At 47.1% G+C, this 24,037-nt stretch overlaps 1 protein-coding gene across 2 annotated transcripts in view; it reads left to right on the forward strand.

Moving 5' to 3' along the window:
* LOC117365012 (acyl-CoA dehydrogenase family member 11-like) overlaps positions 1 to 24,037 on the forward strand; it is a 194,914-nt gene that overhangs the window by 120,674 nt on the left and 50,203 nt on the right. For both annotated transcript variants that reach the window (XM_033954838.1, XM_033954837.1), the window contains exon 12: positions 20,618 to 20,725. In XM_033954838.1, the coding sequence (XP_033810729.1) occupies positions 20,618 to 20,725 (108 nt within the window). The remainder of the gene's footprint in view (positions 1 to 20,617; positions 20,726 to 24,037) is intronic.

The following is a 24,037-nucleotide window of genomic DNA, read 5'->3' on the forward strand; positions in this document are numbered from 1 at the left end:
ACGATGTCTGTGCATACAGGGAGGGATTTGAAAAGAGTCCCGATATCATTCAGCAGCTGTACTCCAGTGTGATCCAAATAAGATAGAAAATGGAGGAGAAACCATTTTGCCTGTACTGAATGTATAGAGAGAAAGAGAGAGAGAGACCAGGTTGCCTGTACTGAATGTGGCAACATGTAACAATATTAATGCATTTACTTGTTTTAGTTATGGCAAAAGACAGACAATATTCAAGTACTTAAGGTTCTTAATCAGACATTCCAAAAATATATGTTTTTGTGTGCTGCAAATAACTTATGGCAATTCCGAGAAACCATAATTCTGTACTGAATGTATATATAAAAAAAATTTGTCAGAAATGTGTACTGAATCTAATGAGAAGCATAGAATAAACATGGTATAGATATAGAATAAAACCTTTTCTTACAAATAATGCATATCATAACCATCTCATATTCAGAAAAGGCATAAAGCTAATATCTTCTTTGGAACATCTTTATCTCTGCAGTGATAAAGAGGAACCTTGGAAAACACTAGAAATATCTTTGTGCCAAAATTGGTCTGGGATGGCTATATCCGAACTGCTGCTAGGAAAAAGAAAAAACATTTTAAATTAGCAGCAACCTCAAGGTCACTTAGAGCAAACTTTGTCCATGTTCCATTCAGGCCGACCTGGACCACATGTCTGCCACCTGGGTCCCACTGCACTCGGAGGAGTGGGCACTGCGGTGCAGAAGTCAGGTGCAGGCTAGATTTGTCTTCTTTTGTCTGCACTGTTGTGTCCTGGCATTCAGAGGCAAGGGGCAAATTCCGAAAATCATTAGTCATGTCTAGGACAGAGAAAAATGCACATTTAGGGTTAAATGTCACAGTCATTTCAGAGTGAGAGGCTGCCACTGGTACAACGGGCTTTGAAATCTTAGTTAGGGCCTGAGAGTGTATAGTGAGCCTAACAGAGCCCTCTGATTTAGCAAATGACCCAGTTGAAGAGCCACATGCTAAAGAGATAGGTCCACTCAGACCCCTCTCCTCCATCTTAGGCACCAGTTCTGTTGCTGGAGGAAGTACTGGATGCTGTGTTTGTGGTTCAGGATCATTGCCCTCAAACAAAATTTCTGTGTACCTTTTTCCACAATCTTGTGGCCAAACTGAAACATCTGCAGCCTCTGAGTGAGTTACACTATGATCATGCTTCTGCACTAGCATGCTACACTGTGTGGCTAATTGCACAGGAATAACCTCATGAACCAAAGGTTTAGAAGCATTTAGAATTCCTGTACCTAATGCAAGACCAGCCACTTCAACTATTTATTTGCCTGTATTCTCACTCATGCTGGCAGTAGTTTCTACAATGTCTTTCATTTGTTCCTTTTGTGGGATAGACACACACTTTGAAGCTTTGTCATTTAGACCCTGAATCTCACAAATTTCCATATTTTTCTGATCTCCAGTAGGAAGCGCTCTATCTGTGAAACTGATTCCAGCCCCTGTATCAATCAAAGTTAATTTATCCTGACCCTCTATGGTAGTATTAACATTGGGGCAGTCGGAAGTGTCCAAAATCAAAGGTGCCACATACCTCAAGCTGAATTCTGAGTCTGACTTTTTTCCCTTATCCTGCGTCTCCAAAAGTGAGTCCACAGGTAAGTGAAAGGAGTCTGGCTGGGCTGTGAAGGCCTGAGTCACCTTGGCATTCGGACACAGAGAGTCAGGACATCCCTATGGACTAGCACTGTTGTTCCTAGCTGTCAAATCACTTTTTACTCTGTCCAATTCTATCTGCATTGTGTGACGATCTTGTTCCCATTTCCTTTTCTCTTTCTCTAATTTTTCCTTTTGGTCTCTGAGTTCATGGAAGGGAATGTAAGTGGAGGAATTTCTGTAACTACCTCTGCCATGCCCTCTATTTCCTGTGTGTGGTGTGTTCTTGTATTGGGGTGCTCCCTCAGCACGCCACCTTCTAGCTTCTGAGACTGAAATAATTTGAGCTGGCTGGGTCTTCCACACAGACCCAATCCTGAGCAGTAAAGTGTCAAAAGGTGTAGTTTTAGGGTCCTCCGAGAACAACAGAAGGTGTTTAGTAATCTCGGGAGATAATAATTCTAATAGGAATTCTTTATGTTCTCTCTGGCCATAATCTGAGGAAATGGGCCAATGTTCATGTTCGTTAAGTACCGCGTTGATTACCCACACTCTATATGCAAACTGCTCTGGTGTATCACTTGGCAGGGGTGAAAGAGTTCTAAGTACTTGCAAAGAGGTGCAGCGAAATAGTTGTTCGATGCCCATCTTTACAAATTGGTATGGATGAACAAGAGATCCAAATTTATAATAATGTGGACCCAGGGCTAGGTGCATAAGCTTGTCAAAATCTGCATTGTTCCTTTTGTATTTCCCTAGACCCCAGTGAATCAGTATGTCAGTAGCCCATTTGCACCATTCATTTATGTTAAAAGGCATAGGGCCCACTTTCTCCACTATTCTTTCAATGTCACTATCTTTCATATGTCTCTGCAGCACTACAGTTACTGGAGCTGTGTCACTTATAGGGGTACTATTGGTATTGCTCTGGCCTGGTAATGAATTTTCCTCACTTTCGTTTGTCGGGTCTTCTTCCTGTTCTACATCTGTAGCTAGTTTACCCTTTCTCTGACCTGCTACAAAAATGGTTTTCTGTTTCTCTATAAACTGACTACATGGATTATATGGTGATGGTGGCACAGGTGCAGACGGCAGAATAGCCTGTCCCTGTGAGGCACATTTTGACTTTAAATACTTTAATTCTGCCTTGGCCTCTTCTAATTGTTCATTTACAGTTAAAAAGGTATTTGTGGCCTGAACAATTTGGGTTCTTAGCATGGATATATTAATTTGTGCCTCATCTAAGTCTTTGGACAACTGATGGCACTGAGTGTTCAAGTCAGTATTATCTTGTCTTAGGCTAATAAGTCCTCTACATAAGCCCTGAATGAAAAGGCATTTGCGTTTATCTGTTTTCTTTCTAAACTCCTGAGAATGAGAAACCATTTGTTTCTGAATATCGTGCCATGTGTTTTCTGGAAAATTACCCTCATATGGACCCCATTTCTTGTCAAAATATTTGTGTACAATATCTGTGAGTTCTTGAAAATCAAAAGGGTTCATATTTGAGGCTGCAGAAGTCTGCCTTGGTTCGTGGGCCTTGCTCATATATTTCATGAGAGAGAATGGGCTTCTAAATGTCCCTGTCTGTGTGTAGCCTTTGAGATTGAAATGCTCCCACTTATGAAGGAGGGAGACTTTAGTTAATAGGTAGAAAAGCGAGGTAAAGCGTGTTAGGCAAGAGTCATTGGCATAAAATAATACACTTATGCCCACACTTGCCCACACTGGTTACTACCTGAAATTTACAGGCAGAAGTTTAGCAGGAAAAAATATAAGAAGTCTGGTAGAAGAGCAGAGGAGTCAGCTGCCAGTTCCAGTCCAGTGTGCACTGGGCCTTTCACCAGGGCAGAGACTGACAAGAAATAGAATTAAAAGCACAAGGTAAGCAAAGTAAAAGTTATACAGATGTGGCGTGTCTTAATTGAGTGAATGTTTTCACTTTGAACCCTGCTTTTCTTCAGAGCAGCTCAAATATTCTTACATGCAACACCCTAGCAAGCATATACAGTGGTGCCTCACACAACAAACTTAATTGGTTCCAGGAGCAAGTTTGTTATGCGAAACGTTCGTTATGTGAAACGCGTTTTTCCATAAGAATACATGTAAAAAAAAATAATTCGTTCTGCAGCATAAAATATGCTAAGATGACATAAAAAAAGATAAATTTTTGGTTATTATTTTTATTTAGATACATCTAAAAACATAATTGTTTTTTAAAACAACACACATTTTTTAAATTTAAAGACAGACTAAGTAGAGTCTAATTTTACAGTGAGAGAGGGCAGAGTCTCAGCGGCAAAAACTGGGACTTAACTGTTCATTTTTTTTTTTTTCTACCGTGTTTCCCCGATGATAAGGCAGGGCCATCAAATAAGACAGCCCCCCTTTTTAGAAAAAAATGTAAAATAAGGCACCCCCCCGCAAATAAGCCACCCACCGATACCTGCGCTTACCCGAATCGGGTGGTACGGTGGGTGACTCCGTGTGGTCCCTGGCACCCCCGACACGATCGGGGCAAGAGGGAGCTCAAGCCCTCTTGCCCCCCCGACTCCCCGACACGATCGGGGCAAGAGGGAGCCCAAGCCCTCTTGCCCCCCGACTCCCCGACACGATCGGGGCAAGAGGGAGCCCAAGCCCTCTTGCCCCCCCGACTCCCCGACACGATCGGGGCAAGAGGGAGCCCAAGCCCTCTTGCCCCCCCCCGACTCCCCGACACGATCGGGGCAAGAGGGAGCCCAAGCCCTCTTGCCCCCCGACTCCCCAACACGATCGGGGCAAGAGGGAGCCCAAGCCCTCTTGCCCCCCCGACTCCCCGACACGATCGGGGCAAGAGGGAGCCCAAGCCCTCTTGCCCCCCCGACTCCCCGACACGATCGGGGCAAGAGGGAGCCCAAGCCCTCTTGCCCCGCCGATTCCCCAACTCCCCGACAATATCAGGCCAGGAGGGAGCCCAAGTCCTCCTGGCCACGGCGACCCCCTAACCCCACCCTGCACTACATTACGGGCAGGAGGGATCCCAGGCCCTCCTGCCCTCGACGCAAACCCCCCCTCCCCCCAACGACCGCCCCCCCCAAGAACCTCCGACCGCCCCCCCAGCCGACCCGCGACCCCCCTGGCCGACCCCCACGACACCCCCAACCCCCTTCCCCGTACCTTTCTGTAGTTGGCCGGACAGACGGGAGCCAAACCCGCCTGTCCGGCAGGCAGCCAACGACGGAATGAGGCCGGATTGGCCCATCCGTCCCAAAGCTCCGCCTACTGGTGGGGCCTAAGGCGCCTGGGCCAATCAGAATAGGCCCGGGAGCCTTAGGTCCCTCCTGGGGGCAGGGCCTGAGGCACATGGTCGGGTTGGGCCCATGTGCCTCAGGCCCCGCCCCCAGGAGGGACCTAAGGCTCCCGGGCCTATTCTGATTGGCCCAGGCGCCTTAGGCCCCACCAGTAGGCGGAGCTTTGGGACGGATGGGCCAATCCGGCCTCATTCCGTCGTTGGCTGCCTGCCGGACAGGCGGGTTTGGCTCCCGTCTGTCCGGCCAACTACAGAAAGGTACGGGGAAGGGGGTTGGGGGTGTCGTGGGGGTCGGCCAGGGGGGGTCGCGGGTCGGCTGGGGGGCGGTCGGAGGTGCTTGGGGGGGGGCGGGCGTTGGGGGGAGGGGGGGTTTGCGTCGAGGGCAGGAGGGCCTGGGATCCCTCCTGCCCGTAATGTAGTGCAGGGGGGGGTTAGGGGGTCGCCGTGGCCAGGAGGACTTGGGCTCCCTCCTGGCCCGATCGTGTCGGGGAGTCGGGGGGGCAAGAGGGCTTGGGCTCCCTCTTGCCCCGATCGTGTCGGGGAGTCGGGGGGGGCAAGAGGGCTTGAGCTCCCTCTTGCCCCGATCGTGTCGGGGAGTCGGGGGGGCAAGAGGGCTTGGGCTCCCTCTTGCCCCGATCGTGTCGGGGAGTCGGGGGGGGCAAGAGGGCTTGAGCTCCCTCTTGCCCCGATCGTGTCGGGGAGTCGGGGGGGCAAGAGGGCTTGGGCTCCCTCTTGCCCCGATCGTGTCGGGGAGTCGGGGGGGCAAGAGGGCTTGAGCTCCCTCTTGCCCCGATCGTGTCGGGGAGTCGGGGGGGCAAGAGGGCTTGGGCTCCCTCTTGCCCCGATCGTGTCGGGGAGTCGGGGGGGCAAGAGGGCTTGAGCTCCCTCTTGCCCCGATCGTGTCGGGGAGTCGGGGGGGCAAGAGGGCTTGGGCTCCCTCTTGCCCCGATCGTGTCGGGGAGTCGGGGGGGGGGGCAAGAGGGAGCCAGGCGGAGAGAGGGCAGTTAAGCGCAGTGCCTGCGCGGAAGGATGCAGCTCGGGCGACTTCGTTGTGTGAAACGAAGTTCGTTGTACGAATCAAGACATAAAGTTCGTTGTGCGCAGCGTTCGCTGTGCGAGGCACCACTGTAATAGCAAATCATACAATGCAAACTGGCACAGGTAAACTACAAAGACTTTTGATAGTAAAATCTCACCAAATATAAAACCCAAAATATTACTGAAACTTTTCACAATTGTGTCATCCAGTCTAAAACAATTTAAGGGTTCCAAAAGGACTTTTGATTTCTATCTCACTCTGTCTATCAATCAAAATTGAAATAAAATCTCACCAAGTATAAAACCCCACAATATTACTGGAACTTTTCAACAGTGTGTCATCCAGTCTAACGTACAATCAATCTAAGGGTTTTCCAAGGACTTTTGATTTTTATATCACTCTGTCTATACATAATCCTATTGCACAGTGCATAAAAAAAAATTAAATTCTACTTACCCAAATGAAATCATCAGGAAGGACCGAGACAGAGCCCCCAAAATGTCAGTTTGAAAGTGGCCCCTACAATATTAGGTGGTAGGGGTTAAGTGAAAGGCGTACTGACAAACGCCAGGTCCCAGGTTCAGTTCCTTCACAGAAGTTTCATTAGGGATAGAATCAAATAAGAAGCACAGCCAGGGGTGATTATATAAAGAATATATTATAGAAATAGTCTTACAGAAAAGTAATATTTATAAGCATTACAATTAAGCAGAGAGCAAGCAGTCTCACTGCCTTACAGAGGTCAGAGGCAGAGAGGGACATAGAAGCTTGCAGAAGAGCCAAGAGATAGCTCCATAGGAAAAGAGAGAGCGATTGATAGCTGCATAGAAAAAGAGAGAGCTCTTGATAGCTGCATAGAAAAAGAGAGAGAGCTGTGTGTTGCAGAGAGCAGGCTTTTATACCTTGGAATCTTATTCTGAATAGAGAAAATATTGTATCTCCCAGTATCTTTCTGTTTAGAATTTGTAAACTGTTTGAGACAATGGTTAATTTAATTAACAAAGGAGGGTGAGAAACCTGATGGGATTAAGTCTCTGGCTTGATCTGTGCACCATTGTCCTAAGCACCCTCTTAATCAGACATTAACACCTTTTAGCTAGCCATGATTCAAGCAGGGCTACTTGAAACAGTTTCCCTGCACTAAGGGTCTATCTGCCTTCCCATGCCAGGGTCAGATTGATATAATCTCCCAGAGGCCTCTAGGCTGACACTCAGTTCATACATTCACCTCTCATTATTGTCTGGATACTTTCTCCAGACGGGATGGACAGTTTGGCCAAACAGTGTTACAAAATTTATTCTCCTAAGTTGCCAACTCTCCCTCCGTCCCATTGAGGTTAGCTTGGAGGTCACCCACTAGTGAGAATACCTGCCTGCTTGTCCTGGGATAAAGCAATGTTACTTACCGTAACAGTTGTTATCCAGGGACAGCAGGCAGCTATTCTCACGTCCCACCCACCTCCCCTGGGTTGGCTTCTCTGCTAGGTACCTGAACTGAGGAGACACGCCCGGACCATCGGGCAGGAAGGCACTGGCGCATGCGCGCTGTGGGCATCTCAAAACTTTTGAGTTTCTTCAAGCAAAATATGCTTGTGAGATGTCCGTATCGGGGCTCTGTTGGATGACATCACCCACTAGTGAGAATAGCTGCCTGCTGTCCCTGGATAACAACTGTTATGGTAAGTAACATTGCTGTAGAAACTAGAAGTTTTGAGTCAGCCGCACCACGCATGCACGAGTGCCTTCCCGCCCAGCACAGAGCGCGTCTCCTCAGTTCTCCGCAGAGCTGAGAAGTCCCTCTGTGACTCTCTGCGTTTAACTTATTTACGTCGTGCCTTCTCTCTCTCACCGCGGTTTGTGTTCTTTTTCTTCACGAATCGCTGTATTTCTTTTATTTCTAGCTAAAAAAAATTATTTCTTCCGTTCGGCTGACGGGGCGGGCCGCTTGGCTGCAGCCCAGGGGCTTCGACTTTGCGGCAGCTGTTTTTCCTCCTATGTCCCGGCCAGCAACAGGCTTCAAGAAGTGTAGCCAGTGTCAACGTGCAATTTCTCTCACGGACCCACACAGTAGGTGCCTCAAGTGCCTTGGGCCAGATCATCATCAGAAGTCGTCCGAGCACTGTGCTATTCTTCAACCTTGAGCCCTTAAATGTCGTCTACTTTCAGTGGAGAAGCTGTTCGGGATGTATTCAACCACTTCTTCGACCCCGAAGCCAACCTCGGTCTCATCTTCAACCGAGGGTCCTCCTGCCTCCGCTGCTTCGATCTCGTGCCTCATCAGATCTTCGTTTGCAGCGGCTCTTTCCTCAATGACGTCTGCTGTATCTTCCCCTGTATCCTCAGGTCAGATAGCTCAGCAGAAAGTTCCAGCGGTGGTGCTTAAGGTGCCTAAGACTTCCAAGTCGAAGCACATTTCCACTGCCTCTGTGGAACCTCCAGCCAAAGCTGGTGGTCCGGTTTCAGACGCAGATCCATCCTTGCCGGCTTCTTTCCAGACCAAGTTAGAGAAGCAATTCATTCAGTTCCTCACTAATATGGGACCAAAGCTTGTTACTCTAATCCAGCCTGGGCATTCTACAGACTCCCGTGAGGTTGAGCCTCTTCCTATGCCTCAGTCTGAACCTACACACTCTATGCAGTGAGCAGAGTCTCTGCAAGTGTCTGGTCTGGCATCTATGCATGTGAAGCAATGAGCAGATTCTTTGCAAGTGCCTCGACAGGAATCCTCACACTCCCATACAAGGAGCAGAGTCTTTGCGAGTGCATCGAGGTTCCTCCATCAAGCCTCTGGAGATTCGATCTACAGCTACCAGCCCTATCCATTCCTTGGTGGCATCGATTGCTTCCATCTCCGGGATGAAGTCTCCTCGATCTGCTTCCAAGCACCATTCTCACAGACGCTCAAGGCCTTCCTCGAGGCATACATCCAGGCATGGCTCTTCTTCCAAAGAAAGTCCTTCAACTAAGCCTCGATCTACACCTTCTAGTTCTACTAGATCAGGTGTCTCAAAGTCCCTCCTCGAGGGCCGCAATCCAGTTGGGTTTCAGGATTTCCCCAATGAATATGCATGAGATCTATTTGCATGCACTGCTTTCATTGTATACTAATAGATCTCATGCATATTTATTGGGGAAATCCTGAAAACTCGACTGAATTCCGGCCCTCGAGGAGGGACTTTGAGACCCCTGTACTAGACCATCGATTCCTCGATCGAAGTCTCCACTTCCACACCTTGAGGACTCAGCGGTTTCGATTGCTTCGTCCAAGTCTCCCTATTCTTTTGATGCCTTTTTTCCTGCCGAAGCTTCATCTTCGACCCAGGCTGCTTCGACGACCTCGAATCCTTCTCGAGGCAAGGCATTAGTGAATCAGCTATCTTTCTCTTCATTTCTTCGTCAGATGGCTATTGACTTGGACCTAGCAGGTTCCAAATACTCTAAGGAGTATCTCAAAGTCGTGCATTTTCCTCAACCTCCGGCAGAGTCACTTAAGCTTCCTCTTCACAAACTTTTGTCTCAGACTTTTACCAGATGCCTGGAGACTCCTTATGCAATTCCAGCTGTTCCAGGCAAATTAGACTCCAGATATAAAACTCTCCATTTCAAAGGATTTGAGAATTCACAGTTATCTTACCAATCTCTCCTTTTGGCGTCATCTTTGAAACATTCCCATCCTTCCAAGGTTTATGCTACCGTTCCTCCTTAATTACAATTTCCATTTTATCACTTATTTTGAGTTTCTCATTGCTCTTTTGCCTAAATTTCTCAATTATTTGGATACTCAAAAGCACTTTGAATTTCAAGAAGTCATAGCTTCTCTATCACAACTCAGATTACATCTACTTCAGTCTTCTTATGATGTCTTTGAGTTGTCTGCCCGGGCGGCTGCTTGTTCTGTAGCAAAGCGTCGCCTTGCCTGGCTTTGTACCATTGACATGGATCCTAATCTTCAGGACCGCTTGGCTAATATTCCTTGTGTAAGCAATGACCTCTTCGATGAATCTATCGAGGCAGCCACCAAGAAATTGTCTGAGCATGAAAAGTCCTTTGCTTCTATTTTCAGACCTAAGCCAAAGCCAGTTCATGCTAAGCCTACACGCCCTCCTCCCATTTACCAGAGGCGTTTTGCTCCGAGGACGGCTCCTTACACTCGCCCTCCTCCCAAGATACAGCAGAATCAAAAGCAACAGAAATCTCAACCTTCTGCTGCACCTAAGGCTGTGCAGCCTTTTTGACTGTTTAAAACAGAGCATAACCTCCACCATTCTGTCTCTGAACTATCTTCACCCTATTGGAGGTCGTCTCCATCATTTTTATCACCGATGGGAGACAATCACATCCAACCTCTGGGTGCTGTCAATCATCAGGGAAGGATACTCTCTTCAGTTCACTCGGGTTCCTCCAGAGCTTCCTCCAAGAGAATATCCTTCCAGTCCATCCCAGACTGCCCTTCTTCTTCAGGAAGCTCAAGCTCTGCTTAGTCTCCATGCCATCGAACCAGTTCCTTTGGAACAGCAGAACAGGGGGTTTTACTCCAGTTACTTCCTTGTTCCGAAGAAGACAGACGATCTGCGGCCCATTCTGGATCTCAGGACTCTCAACAAATTGTTAGTCAAAGAAAAATTTTGCATGTTATCCCTGGCATCCCTTTATCCCCTCCTAGATCAGAACAACTGGTTATGCTCTCTGGATCTCAAGGAGGCTTATAATCATGTTCCCATTCATCCGGCCTCCCGCCAATATCTCAGATTTCAGGTGGGGAATCTGCATTATCAGTACAGAGTGCTGCCCTTTGGCCTGGCTTCATCTCCCAGAGTGTTCACCAAGTGCCTGGTAGTTGTAGCCGCAGCTCTCAGAAAGCATGGTCTCAGGTATTTCCCTACCTGGACGACAGGCTTATCAAAGATTCAACATCTCAAGGGGTTATTGTAGCGACCCAACCAACTATGTGGTTCCTACAGAGTTTGGGATTCAAAATCAACTTTCCCAAATCCCAACTTCAACCCTCTCAGAATCTACAATTCATCGGAGTTGTTCTGGATACTATCCAACTCAGAGCATTCTTCCCGCAACAATGTCTGGAAGCCCTCCTTCAATTCTGTCACACAGTGTCTTTCCGCTCCTCCATATCAGCGAGACACATGATGGTACTTCTGGGTCACATGGCCTCCACAGTACACGAGACTCCTTTTGCCAGACTTCACCTCAGAATTCCTTAGTGGACCCTGGCATCTCAGTGGACGCAGGTTTGCGACCCACTTTCTCAACACATTGCAGTCACTCCTTCATTGAGACAGTCTCTCCACTGGTGGATGCTCTCTTCCAATCTCTCCAGAGGCTTGCTGTTTCAAACACCCCCTCATCAGAAGGTTCTCACAACAGATTCCTCGACGTACGCTTGGGGCGCCCATCTCGATGGTCTCCGTACTCAAGGCCACTGGACCAGTACGGATTGTCAGTGTCACATCAATCTGTTGGAACTCAGAGCAATCCTCAAGGTTCTCAAAGCTTTTCAACATCTTCAAGATCAGGTAGTCCTCATATGTCAACAAACAGGGAGGGATGGGATCTTCCTCCCTTTGTCAAGAAGCTCTGAAGGTTTGGGACTGGGCAATCTGCCACAACACCTTCCCTCAAAGCTGTCTACATCCAAAGGGTGAAAAATTGCTTGGTGGACAACTTGAGTCATCTAATGCAACCTCATGAATGGACACTCCATTCCTCGCCTTTTCATCACATTTTTCACAGTGGGGAACGCCTTAGATAGATCTCTTTGCAGCTCCCCACAACCACAAACTGCCTCAGTTCTGCTCCAGGATCTATTCTCCTCATCGCCTCGAGGCAGATTCTTTTCTTCTGGAATGGACGAATCTCTTCCTGTATGCATTCCCTCCATTCCCTCTCATTCTCAAGACTCTTGTCAAGTTAAAGAACGACCATGCCACCATGATTCTGATTGCTCCTCAGTGGCCGAGACAACCTTGGTACTCCCTTCTCCTTCAACTCAGCAGCAGGGAGCCGTACCTTCTACCAGTTTTTCCATCTCTGCTTACACCAGTGGTCTCAAACTCAAACCCTTTGCAGGGCCACATTTTGGATTTGTAGGTACTTGGAGGGCCGCAGAAAAAATAGTTAATGTCTTATTAAAGAAATGACAATTTTGCATGAGGTAAAACTCTTTATAGTTTATAAAACTTTCCTTTAAATGTTAAAAGGAAAGATATATAAACTATAAAGAGTTTTACCTCATGCAAAATTGTCATTTCTTTAATAAGACATTAACTATTTTGGCTGCGGCCCTCCAAGTACTCTATTTTTTCTGCAGCCCTCATATTTAAAGTTTAATATCTTTTCTTTCTCAAAACTGGCACATTTCAATCACTATATTGAAAATAAAATCATTTTCCCTACCTTTGTTGTCTGGTGACTTTATTTTTCTGTACTTTCAACTATGTTTCCAGGGACTTCTTGTCCTTTGACTGTTTTTCTCTCCGTCTTCACTTTCTGCCTTGCATCCGTCTTTTGCATTAACTTAATGTTCAATTTTTCTGCTTTCTTTTCAAAATCTACGTTTCCATGTCTTCCCTTCCCTTCCTATCTCTCTCTTCTTCCGTCCTATTTCCATGGTCTGGCATCTCTTTCCTTCCTTTCTCTCCCTCCCTCCTTCCTTTCCCCTTGTCTGGCATCTGTCTCCTTCCCTTCCCCCATGCCCTGGCATCTCTCCCTCCCCCTCCATGATCTGATATCTCCTTTCCTTCCCTCCCTCCCATGAACTTTGCTTCTTCTCTTGTTCCTCTCCTCTCCCTTCTCCTTCCTTCCTTCCCTCTCTTTCCCCAGTTGGGTGCAGCAGCAACAGAAGCAGCATTTCCTTTCCCCCTTTCCTGTGTAGGAGAGGCATTTCTCTTCCCCTTTCCCTATGCAGCAGCAGAAGAAGCAGCATTTCCCTCCCCCCTTTCCTGTGCAGGAGAGGCATTTCTCTTCCCCTTTCCCTCCCTCTCCCTTTCCCTGTACAGCAACAGCAGCATTTCCCTAGGGTCCCCCTTTCCTATGTAGCAGAAGCATTTTTCTTTCCCCTCCCCTTCCGTTCTCTTCCTTGTGGAGCAGCAGCGTGTCTGGCCGGCTCGTTCCGTTCAAAGCAGCTGGTGGCGGCTCCTTGCGAGATCCGCACCTGCGTCTGAAGCCTCTCTGATGTTGTGACGTCAGAGAGGCTTCCGATGCTGGAGTGGATAGCGCGAGGAGCCGCCAACCTGCGGCTTTGAACGGAACGAGCTGGCCAGACACGATGCTGCTCCAAAAGGAAGGGAAAGGGGAAGAGAAATGCTGTTGATCGCGTCCAGACTGCGGGCCGTAAATAAAACCTGGAGAGCCACATGCGGCCCACGGGCCACGTGTTTGAGACCGCTCGCTTACAGAGTCAGGGATCTCTGCTTCATCCCAACTTGCAGTCTCTACATCTGACTGCTTGGTACCTCTCAACATAACTCCTCTTCAGTTTTCTCAATCTGTAAGAGACATTTTAGAGGCTTCTAGGAAGCCTACCACTAGACAATGCTATCACCAAAAATGGACTAGATTTTTTACGTGGTGTTTTTCTCACGATAAGGAGTCTCAACATTCCTCCTTATCTTCTGTTTTAGACTACCTTTTGCACTTATCCACTTCTGGCCTCAAGTCTACATCGAACCGAGTCCATCTCAGTGCAATTGCTGCTTTCCATCAGCCTATTGAAGGGAAACCCCTTTCTGCTCATCTGGTAGTTTCCAAATTCATGAAAGGACTTTCAAAGTCAAACATCCTCTCAAACCACCTCCAGTGGTTTGGGACCTCAATGTTGTTCTTACTCAATTGATGAAGCCTCCATTTGAACCAATGTCTACGGCTCATCTGAAGTACCTCACTTGGAAAGTGGTGTTTCCCATTGCCCTTACTTCTGCTTGAAGAGTCAGTTGCTGATCCACCTTTCACTGTGTTCCATCATGACAAGGTGGTTCTTCGTACTCATCCTAAATTCCTACCTAAAGTGGTTTCGGAATTTCATCTCAACCAATCCATTATTCTTGCAGTGTTCTTTCCGAAGCCTCATTCTCATCCTGGAGAATAAGCTCTTCATACTCTGGACTGTAAACGTGCTTCGGCCTTCTATTTGGAATGCACCAAACCACACAGAACTGCTCCTCAACTTTTTGTTTCCTTCGATCCAAATAAGTTGGGACATCCTATCTTTTAAGTGTACCATCTCCAACTGGACGGCTGCTTGCATCTCTTTCTGCTATGCCCAGGCTGGATTACCCCTATGGAGTAGAGTCACAGCCCATAAGATCAGAGCAATGGCAGCTTCAGTAGCTTTCAGATCTACACCTATTGAGGAAATTTGCAAGGGTGCTACTTGGTTCTTGGTTCATACTTTCACTTCTCACTATTGTCTGGATGTTTTCGCCAGACAGGATGGCCATTTTGGCCAGACAGTATTACAAAATTTATTCTAAATTGCCAACACTCCAACCATCCTATTCTAGTTAGCTTGGAGGTCACCCATATGTGAGAATAGGCTGCCTGCTTGTCCTGGGATAAAGCACAGTTACTTACCGTAACGAGTGTTATCCAGGGACAGAAGGCAGCTATTCTCACAACCCACCCACCTCCCCTGGTTGGCTTCTCTGCTAGCTATCTGAACTGAGGAGATGCGCCCTGCGCTGGGCGGGAAGGCACTCGCGCATGCGTGGTGCGGCTGACTCAAAACTTCTAGTTTCTACAAGCAAGTCTGCTTGCGAGGCTTCTGCATCGAGGCTCCGTTGATGACGTCACCCATATGTAAGAATAGCTGCCTGCTGTCCCTGGATAACACCTGTTACGATAAGTAACTGTGCTGTAGAGTGGATTATTGCAATTCTCTTTATTTGGGAGTTACTAAAGTGAAGATGAGGGCACTGCAGATGTTAACTCTGCAGCAAGATTGATTACTGGGGTTTCAAGAATGACTCATATAACCCCAGTGTTGAAACAACTGCACTGATTTCTTATGCAGCAGAGAGTACAGTTTAAGATTCTCTCAATTATACAGCAAATCTTATATCACGTTTCCCCAAGGGCACTAAAGGTGTTTTTTGAAATCTATCAACCCAGAAAATGTTTGAGATCTGAAAATGGTATGAAGTTGAGTTTGGTTTGGAGGGTAAGATATTAGTCTCTCATGTTAAGATTGGGGCAAAAATGCTGTCTGTAGCAGGTGCCAAGCTTTGGAATGTGCTGCCTGGTATTCTGTGATTTTGTGATGGGAGATTTGAATTTTAAGAAAATGTTGAAAACACAATTATTTGTTAATGCCTTCATGTGCTAATGCTATTTGCTGCTGAAGCCTTACCGTCCTGTAAATGTTTTTATAGGATTTTGTCTTTCCATCTTGTTGGATGAATTTGAAAAATGGTTTTAATAATGATACTGTTAATTAATGTATTATTGTGTTTGTTCTGTCGAAACATGTTTTAGTATTTTTAATATGTATGAATGTAATTTTGTAAACTGCATAGTTTTTATGCGGTATATAAATTTTTAAATAAATAAATTTTTGTTAGCACTTTGTAAAGCTTATGTTCTGGTGACTGGAGGTTTTGCCCCCTCTACTCCTCTCTCATACAAAAGCCCGAGGGTCTCTTGGGATGAGGATTTTTGCCCAGAGGAGCAAGATGTTATTGATGAGGACCTGGACCCTTTGGGAGATTTCCAGGATCCTCTTGGGGGGTCAGATTCTGCCAGCGAGGGGTTCGAGCACCCCTCAGTTGGCAAAGATGTGACTGTGGTGCACATTTTTCAGCGGGAAGAGATTCATGAGTTAATTCTTCAGGTCTCCTCGGTTTTGCACTTTGAGGACACCATGTCAGAGCCCCCGCGTACAGTGGATCCCTTGCTTAAGGGGATCCGCTCTGCTTCCCGCTCTTTTCCTATGCATTAGGATATTAGGGATATTATACTCGCACAATGGCAGGTGCCGGAAGCTCCCTTTCGTTTTGCGCACTCCATGGCTCGTCTGTATCCCATTCCTGAAGGGGATAGGGACACTCTGAAGTCGCCTATGGTGGACGCAGTGATCTCGGCCATCTTTAAGAGGCATACCGTTTCTGTTGAGGGCGGTGCGGCCTTGAAGGATCCTGAGGAGTGTAAGTTGGAATCCCTCCTTAAACAGAGTTTTGATGTGACAGCTCTGACGATTCAGGCGGCGATGAATGGCGGGCTGGTGGCTTGAGCGTGTTTTCGCTGGGCCGAGCATGTCCTTGACTGTAAAACTGAGGATTGGGAATTGCTGAAGCGCAAGGTGGCAAAGATTGAATTGGGTGCTTCTTATTTTACAGATGTCATGTGTGACCTCTTGCGAGCTTCTGCCAAGTTGTTAGCATTTGCAGTGGAAGCTCACCGTACCTTGTGGCTTCACGCTTTGTTGGCGGACTCAGCATCCAAAGCTAAGTTGACAAAGTTTCCTTTTATAGGATCTTTCTTGTTTGGGTAGGATCTGTACAGGTTGGTTCAGACTTTCTCTGATTCTAAAGTACCTCATTTGCCTAAGGATAGGCCTAGGCCGCTGGCTTGATGTGGCGCTGCTCATGGGCGTGATTTCCATCGTTTCTGCCCTAGTCGAGGGGCTGCCTCTTTTCAGTCCCCTGGGCTCTCTAGAGGCAGGTTCTTCCAGCGCATGCAGTCCTTTCATGGGGCTCGCCGGGGTGTGGGTAGCACCCCCAACGGGTCCCCTGCGGTCCGTCTTGGTTCCGGTGGGCGCTCAGCTGAGGGATATTTATCCAAAGTGGGCAGACATCACGTCCGATCAGTGGGTTCTGGAGGTGATTCGGGACGGTTATGCTCTGGAGTTTGCCCGTTCATTGCAAGATCGTTTTCTCGCTTTTTCCTCGCAGGTGGCATGGAAGCAGCAGGCCTTTTGCCAGACCCTTCAAAGATTGTTGGATCTCCAAGCGGTGGTTCCAGTTCTCCCGTGGGAGTGGGGCACAGGTTGGTACTTGATTTACTTTGTGGTGCCAAAGAAAGAAGGGACCTTTCGGCCTATCCTGGATTTGAAAGGAGCTCTTCACGTGCTTTCCTTCCACATGGAAACTTTGCGGTCTGCGTTTCCTACATTAAACTGCCTATTACAGGAAATGACCCTGGGAAGCTCCGCCTTACCCCCAATATCCGGCTGCAACACACCCTGGTCGGCGCAAAACGTTTCACCGCCTCCTGCGCTCCTAACTTCGGCGATGAAGATCTGGTCTCCACTTACCCGCCCCGAAATCTGGTTTCTTATACCCCGGAGCCCCCTCACCCATTAACTTGGCTTCTTTCCAGAGCTCTCAGCCGATGTGCACAAGAACAGCAGGACAAGAGTCTTATGTCAGACCCAGTTACATCAGAAACAAAACATAATGACTTTCAACACCGAGTAACTTTCCCACAGAGGAGGAATTCTCGCATTCATTGTTGGCCTCATTTGGAGCAAATTCTTAGTGGCAACAATTAGGATGGCAGAAGTGACACGGACAGTGAGTCGTGATAAGGATAAGAGTCCATCAAAGGGAAGAAGACATAACATCCTGGGACAATCATCCAAGTCTCTTCCATGAAGAAGCTCTTTTTTAAAGACAATGTGTTATTTTATTTTCTTTCCCTACTTGCTTATGAATTATCTTTAATCTTACTTATTGTTATGCCTTTTTTCTTCGTTTTATAACATTTGTCATTTTAAATTTCGCCAGAATTCTATTGTTTAACGGTCTCCCCTTATGCATTTACTCTTTGATCTTCTCTCTTCTATCTACCAAAGAATTTAATTCAATGCTGTCTTGTTAAAATGTTTATTTCTATTCCCTCTTCTATCTTTATTTTTAATTAATTTATTAATCTCCAGGTACTTTAGTTAGATTGTGAGCCTTCGGGACAGAAAGGGAATTTTTTTTTAAGTACCTTTATTATTTTCTTATTTTTAATGTATATTTTCTGTAAACCGCTTAGAACTTAACGGATGTAGCGGTATATAAGAAATAAATTACATTACATTCTGACGGTTCAGCCAAGGTTGTTTCTGGGCTCTCTAGATTTGATCGAGGCCTACTTGCACATTTCTATTTGTGCTTCCCATTATCGCTTTCTGCGCTTTGCGATCTTGGGTCAACATCTTTGGTCTGGCCACGGCTCCGCAGACGTTCACCAAGGTGATGGTGGTCGTTGCGGTGGCGTTATGCAAGGAGGGCATTCTAGTTCATCCCTTCTTGGATGATTTGAGCAAAGTCGTTACAAGAGAGCACCCAGATCATGGCTCAGGTGGTGGAGTTTTTGCAGTCGCTGGGATGGGTAGTCAACCTTGCCAAGAGCTGGCTGTTTCCCTCTTAGAGCCTGGAGTATCTCAATTTGGTTCTTTCTGTGCTCATTCGTCCTTCTTGGCTCCTTACTCTTAAGGTTGTGTTCCTGGTGGCCATTACTTCTGCAAGATGCATTTCTGAACTGCAGGCCTTTTTGTGTAGGCCTCCCTTCCTGGACTTCTGTAAGGAGCGGGTTTTGCTGCAGCCGGTTCCCTCCTTTCTTCCTAAGGTCGTTTCTCCTTTTCATGTCAACCAATCCGTTACCCATCTGGTCTTGGGTAGTTGGTAGGGCTCTTTGAAGCAGAGGCAGTTGTATAAATTGGATGTCTGTAGGGTCCTTTGCTTATGTTCCTTAAGTTAGTTCCTTAAGTTAGATCATCTATTTGTACTACTTGCTGGCCATCGTTGAAGGGGGAGTAGGGGGAACAGTGCTTCTAAAGCTACAATTTCACGCTGGATCGAGGAGGCTGTCGCTTTGGCATACCTTCTTCAGAAGAAACCTGTTACAGATTTCCTAAAAGCTCATTCCATGCGGGGTCAGGCAGCCTCTTGGGCTGAAAGTTCTCTTGTGTCTCTGGTGGATATCTGTAAAGCTGCAATTTGGTCTTCTCTCTATTCCTTTGTTCGCCACTACAGTGTGTACGTGCAGGTGCGTCGGGATATGATGTTCGGTGAGCGTGTCCCCCTTTGGGGGTCCCACCCTTGATGGGTACTGCTTTGGTATGTCCCATCCGTTCTGTGCCAGTCTGGAGGGAGAACAAAGAAAGAAAAATTAGGTTCTTACCTGCTAATTTTCTTTCTTTTAGTCCCTCTAGACCAGCACAGAACCTGCCCTGTCATTTTGTTCGGTGGTGTTCGTAAAGAGTACTTATTTTTTGCAGTATCTTGTATTGGTTTGGTGAAGTATGTTAAGAGCAGCAGTGCTTGGTTCGTCTGATTTAGCTGGCAAACTGTGGGGACGTTTTGAAAGGTTCTTGTTCTAATCAGTATCCAACAGTGTTTCCTCTTCGTCTTCTCCCATTGTGAGTGGGGTTGGTATGTTTATAGTTCAAAGTTCTTAGTTCTTGCTTGGCTGTTTGTCAGACTGATTGTAAATGGGAGTGCACAGCCCACTTTTACTACAGCCAAAAGTCAATATGTTCTCAGTCTCCACCTGCTGGCAGAGGAGTGTAAACCCATCTGTTCTGTGTCGGTCTGGAGGGACTAAAAGAAAGAAAATTAGCAGGTAGGAACCTACCGTATTTTTCGCTCCATAAGACGCACCCTAACCATAAGACGCACCCTAGATTTAGAGGAGTAAAACAAGAAAAAAATCTCCCTGCCAGGCTCTGCACCCAATCCCACACTCCTTGCCAGGCTCTGCACCCTGTCCCCCTCCCTGCTAGGCTCTGTACCCTATTCCCCCTCTGGTAGTGTAGTGGTAGGCCGGGACAGGGCAGGCAGGCTGGCCTAGTAGCCTAGTGACAGGCAGGTCCCAAATCCCCATATACCCCCCAGTACCTTAAATCATCCCCACTATACCCTAAATCATCCCCCATGCCCCCACATAGCTCCCCAGTACCTTAAATCATCCCCCATACCCTTTTAAACACCCCCTGTACCTTTTAAATCATACTCCATACCCTTTTAAACACCAGTACCTTTTGTCCCCCCCAATCCTACCCTCCCCACCCTCCATTGTGTGGCTGCCAAAGAATCCAAGAAATTAAGTCAGAATATACAAATAAGAGATACACAAAGAATGAAAAAGCTAAATAGTGTGCATGATCCCCCAAAGAGCCCCAGCACAGAAAAAAACAAAAACCAACCAACAACCATCAGGGGCATAAAAAAAAAATATCCTGTACCTTTTAAAATCCCTCCTGTCCTTGTTAGACGGCTCTCATACCCGGTCAGGAGTGTGGATGTGAGGAGCAAGAATTACGCACTCCCGCTTGGGCCCGCCTTTGCATTCTGAATCCAGGCTGTTTAAAAAAGGTACTAACGATGACAGTGGCAGCAGTTCTGGGAGGGGGTGTTTTGAAAATGTGCAGCAGCAGTGCTGAGAGGCAGAGGGGGGGGTGTTTTGAAAAGGTGCAGCAGCAGTGCTGAGAGGCGGAGCGGAGGGGTGTTTTGAAAAGGTGCAGTGGGAGGGTGTTTTACAATGCTAAGGGGAGTACAAATTTTGTATTTTCGCTACATAAGATTTCCACCCACTTTTGGGTGGAAAATGTGCGTCTTATGGAGCGAAAAATATGATAATTTCTGCTTATGTTAGTTGTATTGGGAAGAAGATTTGGGGTCTGATATAACTGTATGTGAATTACCTAGGTGCTGACGATCTGGGAAGGTACTACCAATATTCTCTCTCTGGATGTCTTGCGCGCTGTTGCCAAAAGTGAAGGGCAAGTGCTGGTTAGCTTCTTTGCTGCAGTTCAGGTGAGACACTTCAAATTCTTCTTCTTTACAACTAGCTATTCACACCATTTCTGACTTTTTGATTATATTTTGAATAACAAATCCTGTAGATCAGGGGTGTCCAATGTCGAGGGCCGCAGTCCAGTCGGGTTTTCAGGATTTCCCTAATGAATATGCATTGAAAGCAGTGCATGCACATAGATCTCATGCATATTCATTGGGGAAATCCTGAAAACCTGACTGGATTGCGGCCCTCAAGGAGGGACTTTGAAACCCCTGTTTGTAGCTGATTTTCTAACAACAAACGGTACAATGAAATCCCTTGATGCCTTAATACAAGGTCATGGAGTATCAGCTCAGGTTTGGTTTGCTTATAGCAGGGATGTCCAATGTCGGTCCTCGAGGGCCGCAGTCCAGTCTGGTTTTCAGGATTTCCCTAATGAATATGCATTGAAAGCAGTGCATGCACATAGATCTCATGCATATTCATTGGGGAAATCCTGAAAACCCGACTGGACTGCGGCCCTCGAGGACCGACATTGGACACCCCTGCTGTAGATAGTCTTAAGGCTTCATCTGGGCAAATTTCCTCACAGTAGATCACTAGTAACTGTTATCCTAGGACAAGCAGGCAGCATATTCCCACACATGGGTGACGTCACCGACGGAGCCCCGCAGCGGACAGCCTCGAAAGCAAACTTGCTTGAAGATCTCGATCTTTCGAGCACTGTACCGCGCATGCGCGCGTGCCTTCCCGCCCGAACTAGGGGGCGCATCTCCTGAGAGGATCCTCAGTTCATTTAATTCCGCGGAGACAAGAAGACACGTTTTTCTACATCTCTGCAGCATTGCCTTCTCTTCACCGCGGCTGTTTCTTTTCTTTCAGTAAAGTTCGGTCGCTGTGCTCTCCTATTTCTTTTTCGTTTTCTTTTCTTAAAAAAAAAAAAAAATAATAAAAAAGTTTCAATTGTTTCTTTGATTTCATGTCCGGCCGGTGAGCCTTGGGCCTAGGCCCATTTGCTCCTTTCGTTCGACACGGACTTTATTTTTTCCATGTCCCGGCCTCTTACCGGGTTCAAACGTTGTCGCCAGTGTAATCGTGTGATTTCGGTCACCGATCCCCACTGCCGCTGTCTACAGTGCCTGGGTCCCACTCATTCCCCAGAAGATTGTCACCGTTGTTTCACTCTTACTCCACGGGCTTTTCGACGCCGGTGCGCTCAATTTTTTCAACTTTTCGGAGACATGGCGCAACCTTCGGATTCTGCTTCGACCTCGGCGGCTGCCCCGGTCTCGAAGGCTTCGACTCCGACGACATCGACGACTACGGTCTCGAAGGCTTCGACCCAGGCTCCGGCTGGAGCTTCGGTCTTGAAGGCCTCAACCTTACTTGCTTCGGTTCCCTCGAAGACGGTGCCATCTGTGAAGTCTTCTATGGGGGGTAAGTCTCCGGGTTCTCTTTCAGGTACCGTACCCAAGAAGCCACCAGACTCCTCTGTACGTCCATCTTCCAAGCATACCTCCAAGATAAGGGAATATTCACCTTCGAGGTCGCCCTCTTCGGAGCGTACTGCTGCACCTACGAGGTCAGGATCTTCTGTCTCGGTGCCGATGCTGGAGGACATGCTGAAATCTATACTCACCACACAGATTTCCTCCTTAGTGGCTCAATTGGTCCCGTCCTCGACCTTGCCTCGGACTGATCAGCCTGTCACACAACCAGAGCTTCCAGTATCTCGAGGCCGATCCAGGACACCGAAGAAAATTTCTTCGTCTGATTCTTCTCCAGACTCGCCTCCTCCGAAGCACCGGTCGAAGCATTCGAGACCTATTGCTCCCAAGCTTCGGAGGGAATCTTCGACATTGGATACCGAGACTTCTCTGCCTCATTCTTCGAAGCAGAAGCACAGATCTCGACACCATCGCGCATCGACTCGAAGTCCTTCTCGACCGAAGACTCCACCATCGAAGCCACCCCGTCGAGACAGCTCACCACAGACCTCGACTCATTATGTACCACGTACACCTGGTACTTCTCCATCCAGGAGCCTGAAGAGAAAACATTCTCTTACTCCACCTCACAGTGCAGCTTCTTCTGTGACTCTACGTCTAGACTCAGAACCACTTTCACCATATTCTAGAGAGGCTTCTCCCTCATACTCAGCTCTTCCTAAATCTCGCAGTGTATCTCCTGAGGAAGCGTCTGATTCCAAATCCATTTCTTTTGCCAAATTTATTTTTGATATGGGACAAGCTCTCAAACTGGATCTTCATTCAGATTCTAAATATACTCCTGAATATTTAGCAGATATGGAGCTTCCTCATCCACCGAAAGAGTCCCTCAGATTACCTATGACTCCTGTTCTGAAACAAACCTTTGTTCGTAATATGGAGACTCCTTATTCCATCACTGCCATTCCATCTAAATTGGAATCCCGTTATCGAACAGTTCCATGTAAAGGTTATGAAAAGTCTCAACTATCTCATCAATCCCTGGTAGTAGAATCCTCTTTAAAGAAAGCACATCCTTCTAAAATCTATGCTTCAGTTCCTCCAGGTAGAGAAGGTCGTACCATGGATAAGTTTGGTCGCCGTTTATACCAAAACTCTATGATGGCAAATAGAGTTCTTAATTACAGCTACATCTTTACGTCCTACTTCAACCATTTTCTGAAGATTTTACCATCTTTTTACCCGGATATCTCTACCACTCGTCTTTCAGAATTTAAACTCATCCTTAAGATTCTTTCTCAATTACGACTCTTCATGTTACAAGCCTCATATGATGCATTTGAATTCTCGTCTCGAGTATCGGCCTTTGTTGTAGCCATGCGTCGTTTAGCATGGTTACGTATTGTGGACATGGATCCCAACCTTCAAGATAGATTGGCAAATCTACCTTGTCAGGGAAATGAATTATTTGATGACTCTATTGAGACAGCTACCAAGCGTCTTTCAGAACATGAACGCTCTTTTGCTTCCCTCATTCGACCAAAACCTAAACCTGCACCAACTAGAGGTTTCAAACAGACTCCACGTCGTTATCCTCAGAAAACTACTCCTGCTTTTTCAAGACCTCCTCCTCGTTGTCCTCCTCAACAACAGCGACAACAAAAATCTCAGACTCCTGCTGCCACCAAGCCTGCTCAGTCTTTTTGACAATCTCGACATGAGCATTCAAATTTCTCTGTTTCCAAATTCTCCCCTCCCCATAGGGGGTCGCCTTTCCACATTTTATCACCAGTGGGAGCTCATTACATCAGATCTCTGGGTGCTTACCATCCTACGAGAGGGATACTCTCTTCGGCTCCTTAAGGTGCCTCCAGATCGCCA

The sequence above is a fragment of the Geotrypetes seraphini genome, chromosome 8 (assembly GCF_902459505.1).
Source record: "Geotrypetes seraphini chromosome 8, aGeoSer1.1, whole genome shotgun sequence".
Taxonomy (NCBI): domain Eukaryota; kingdom Metazoa; phylum Chordata; class Amphibia; order Gymnophiona; family Dermophiidae; genus Geotrypetes; species Geotrypetes seraphini.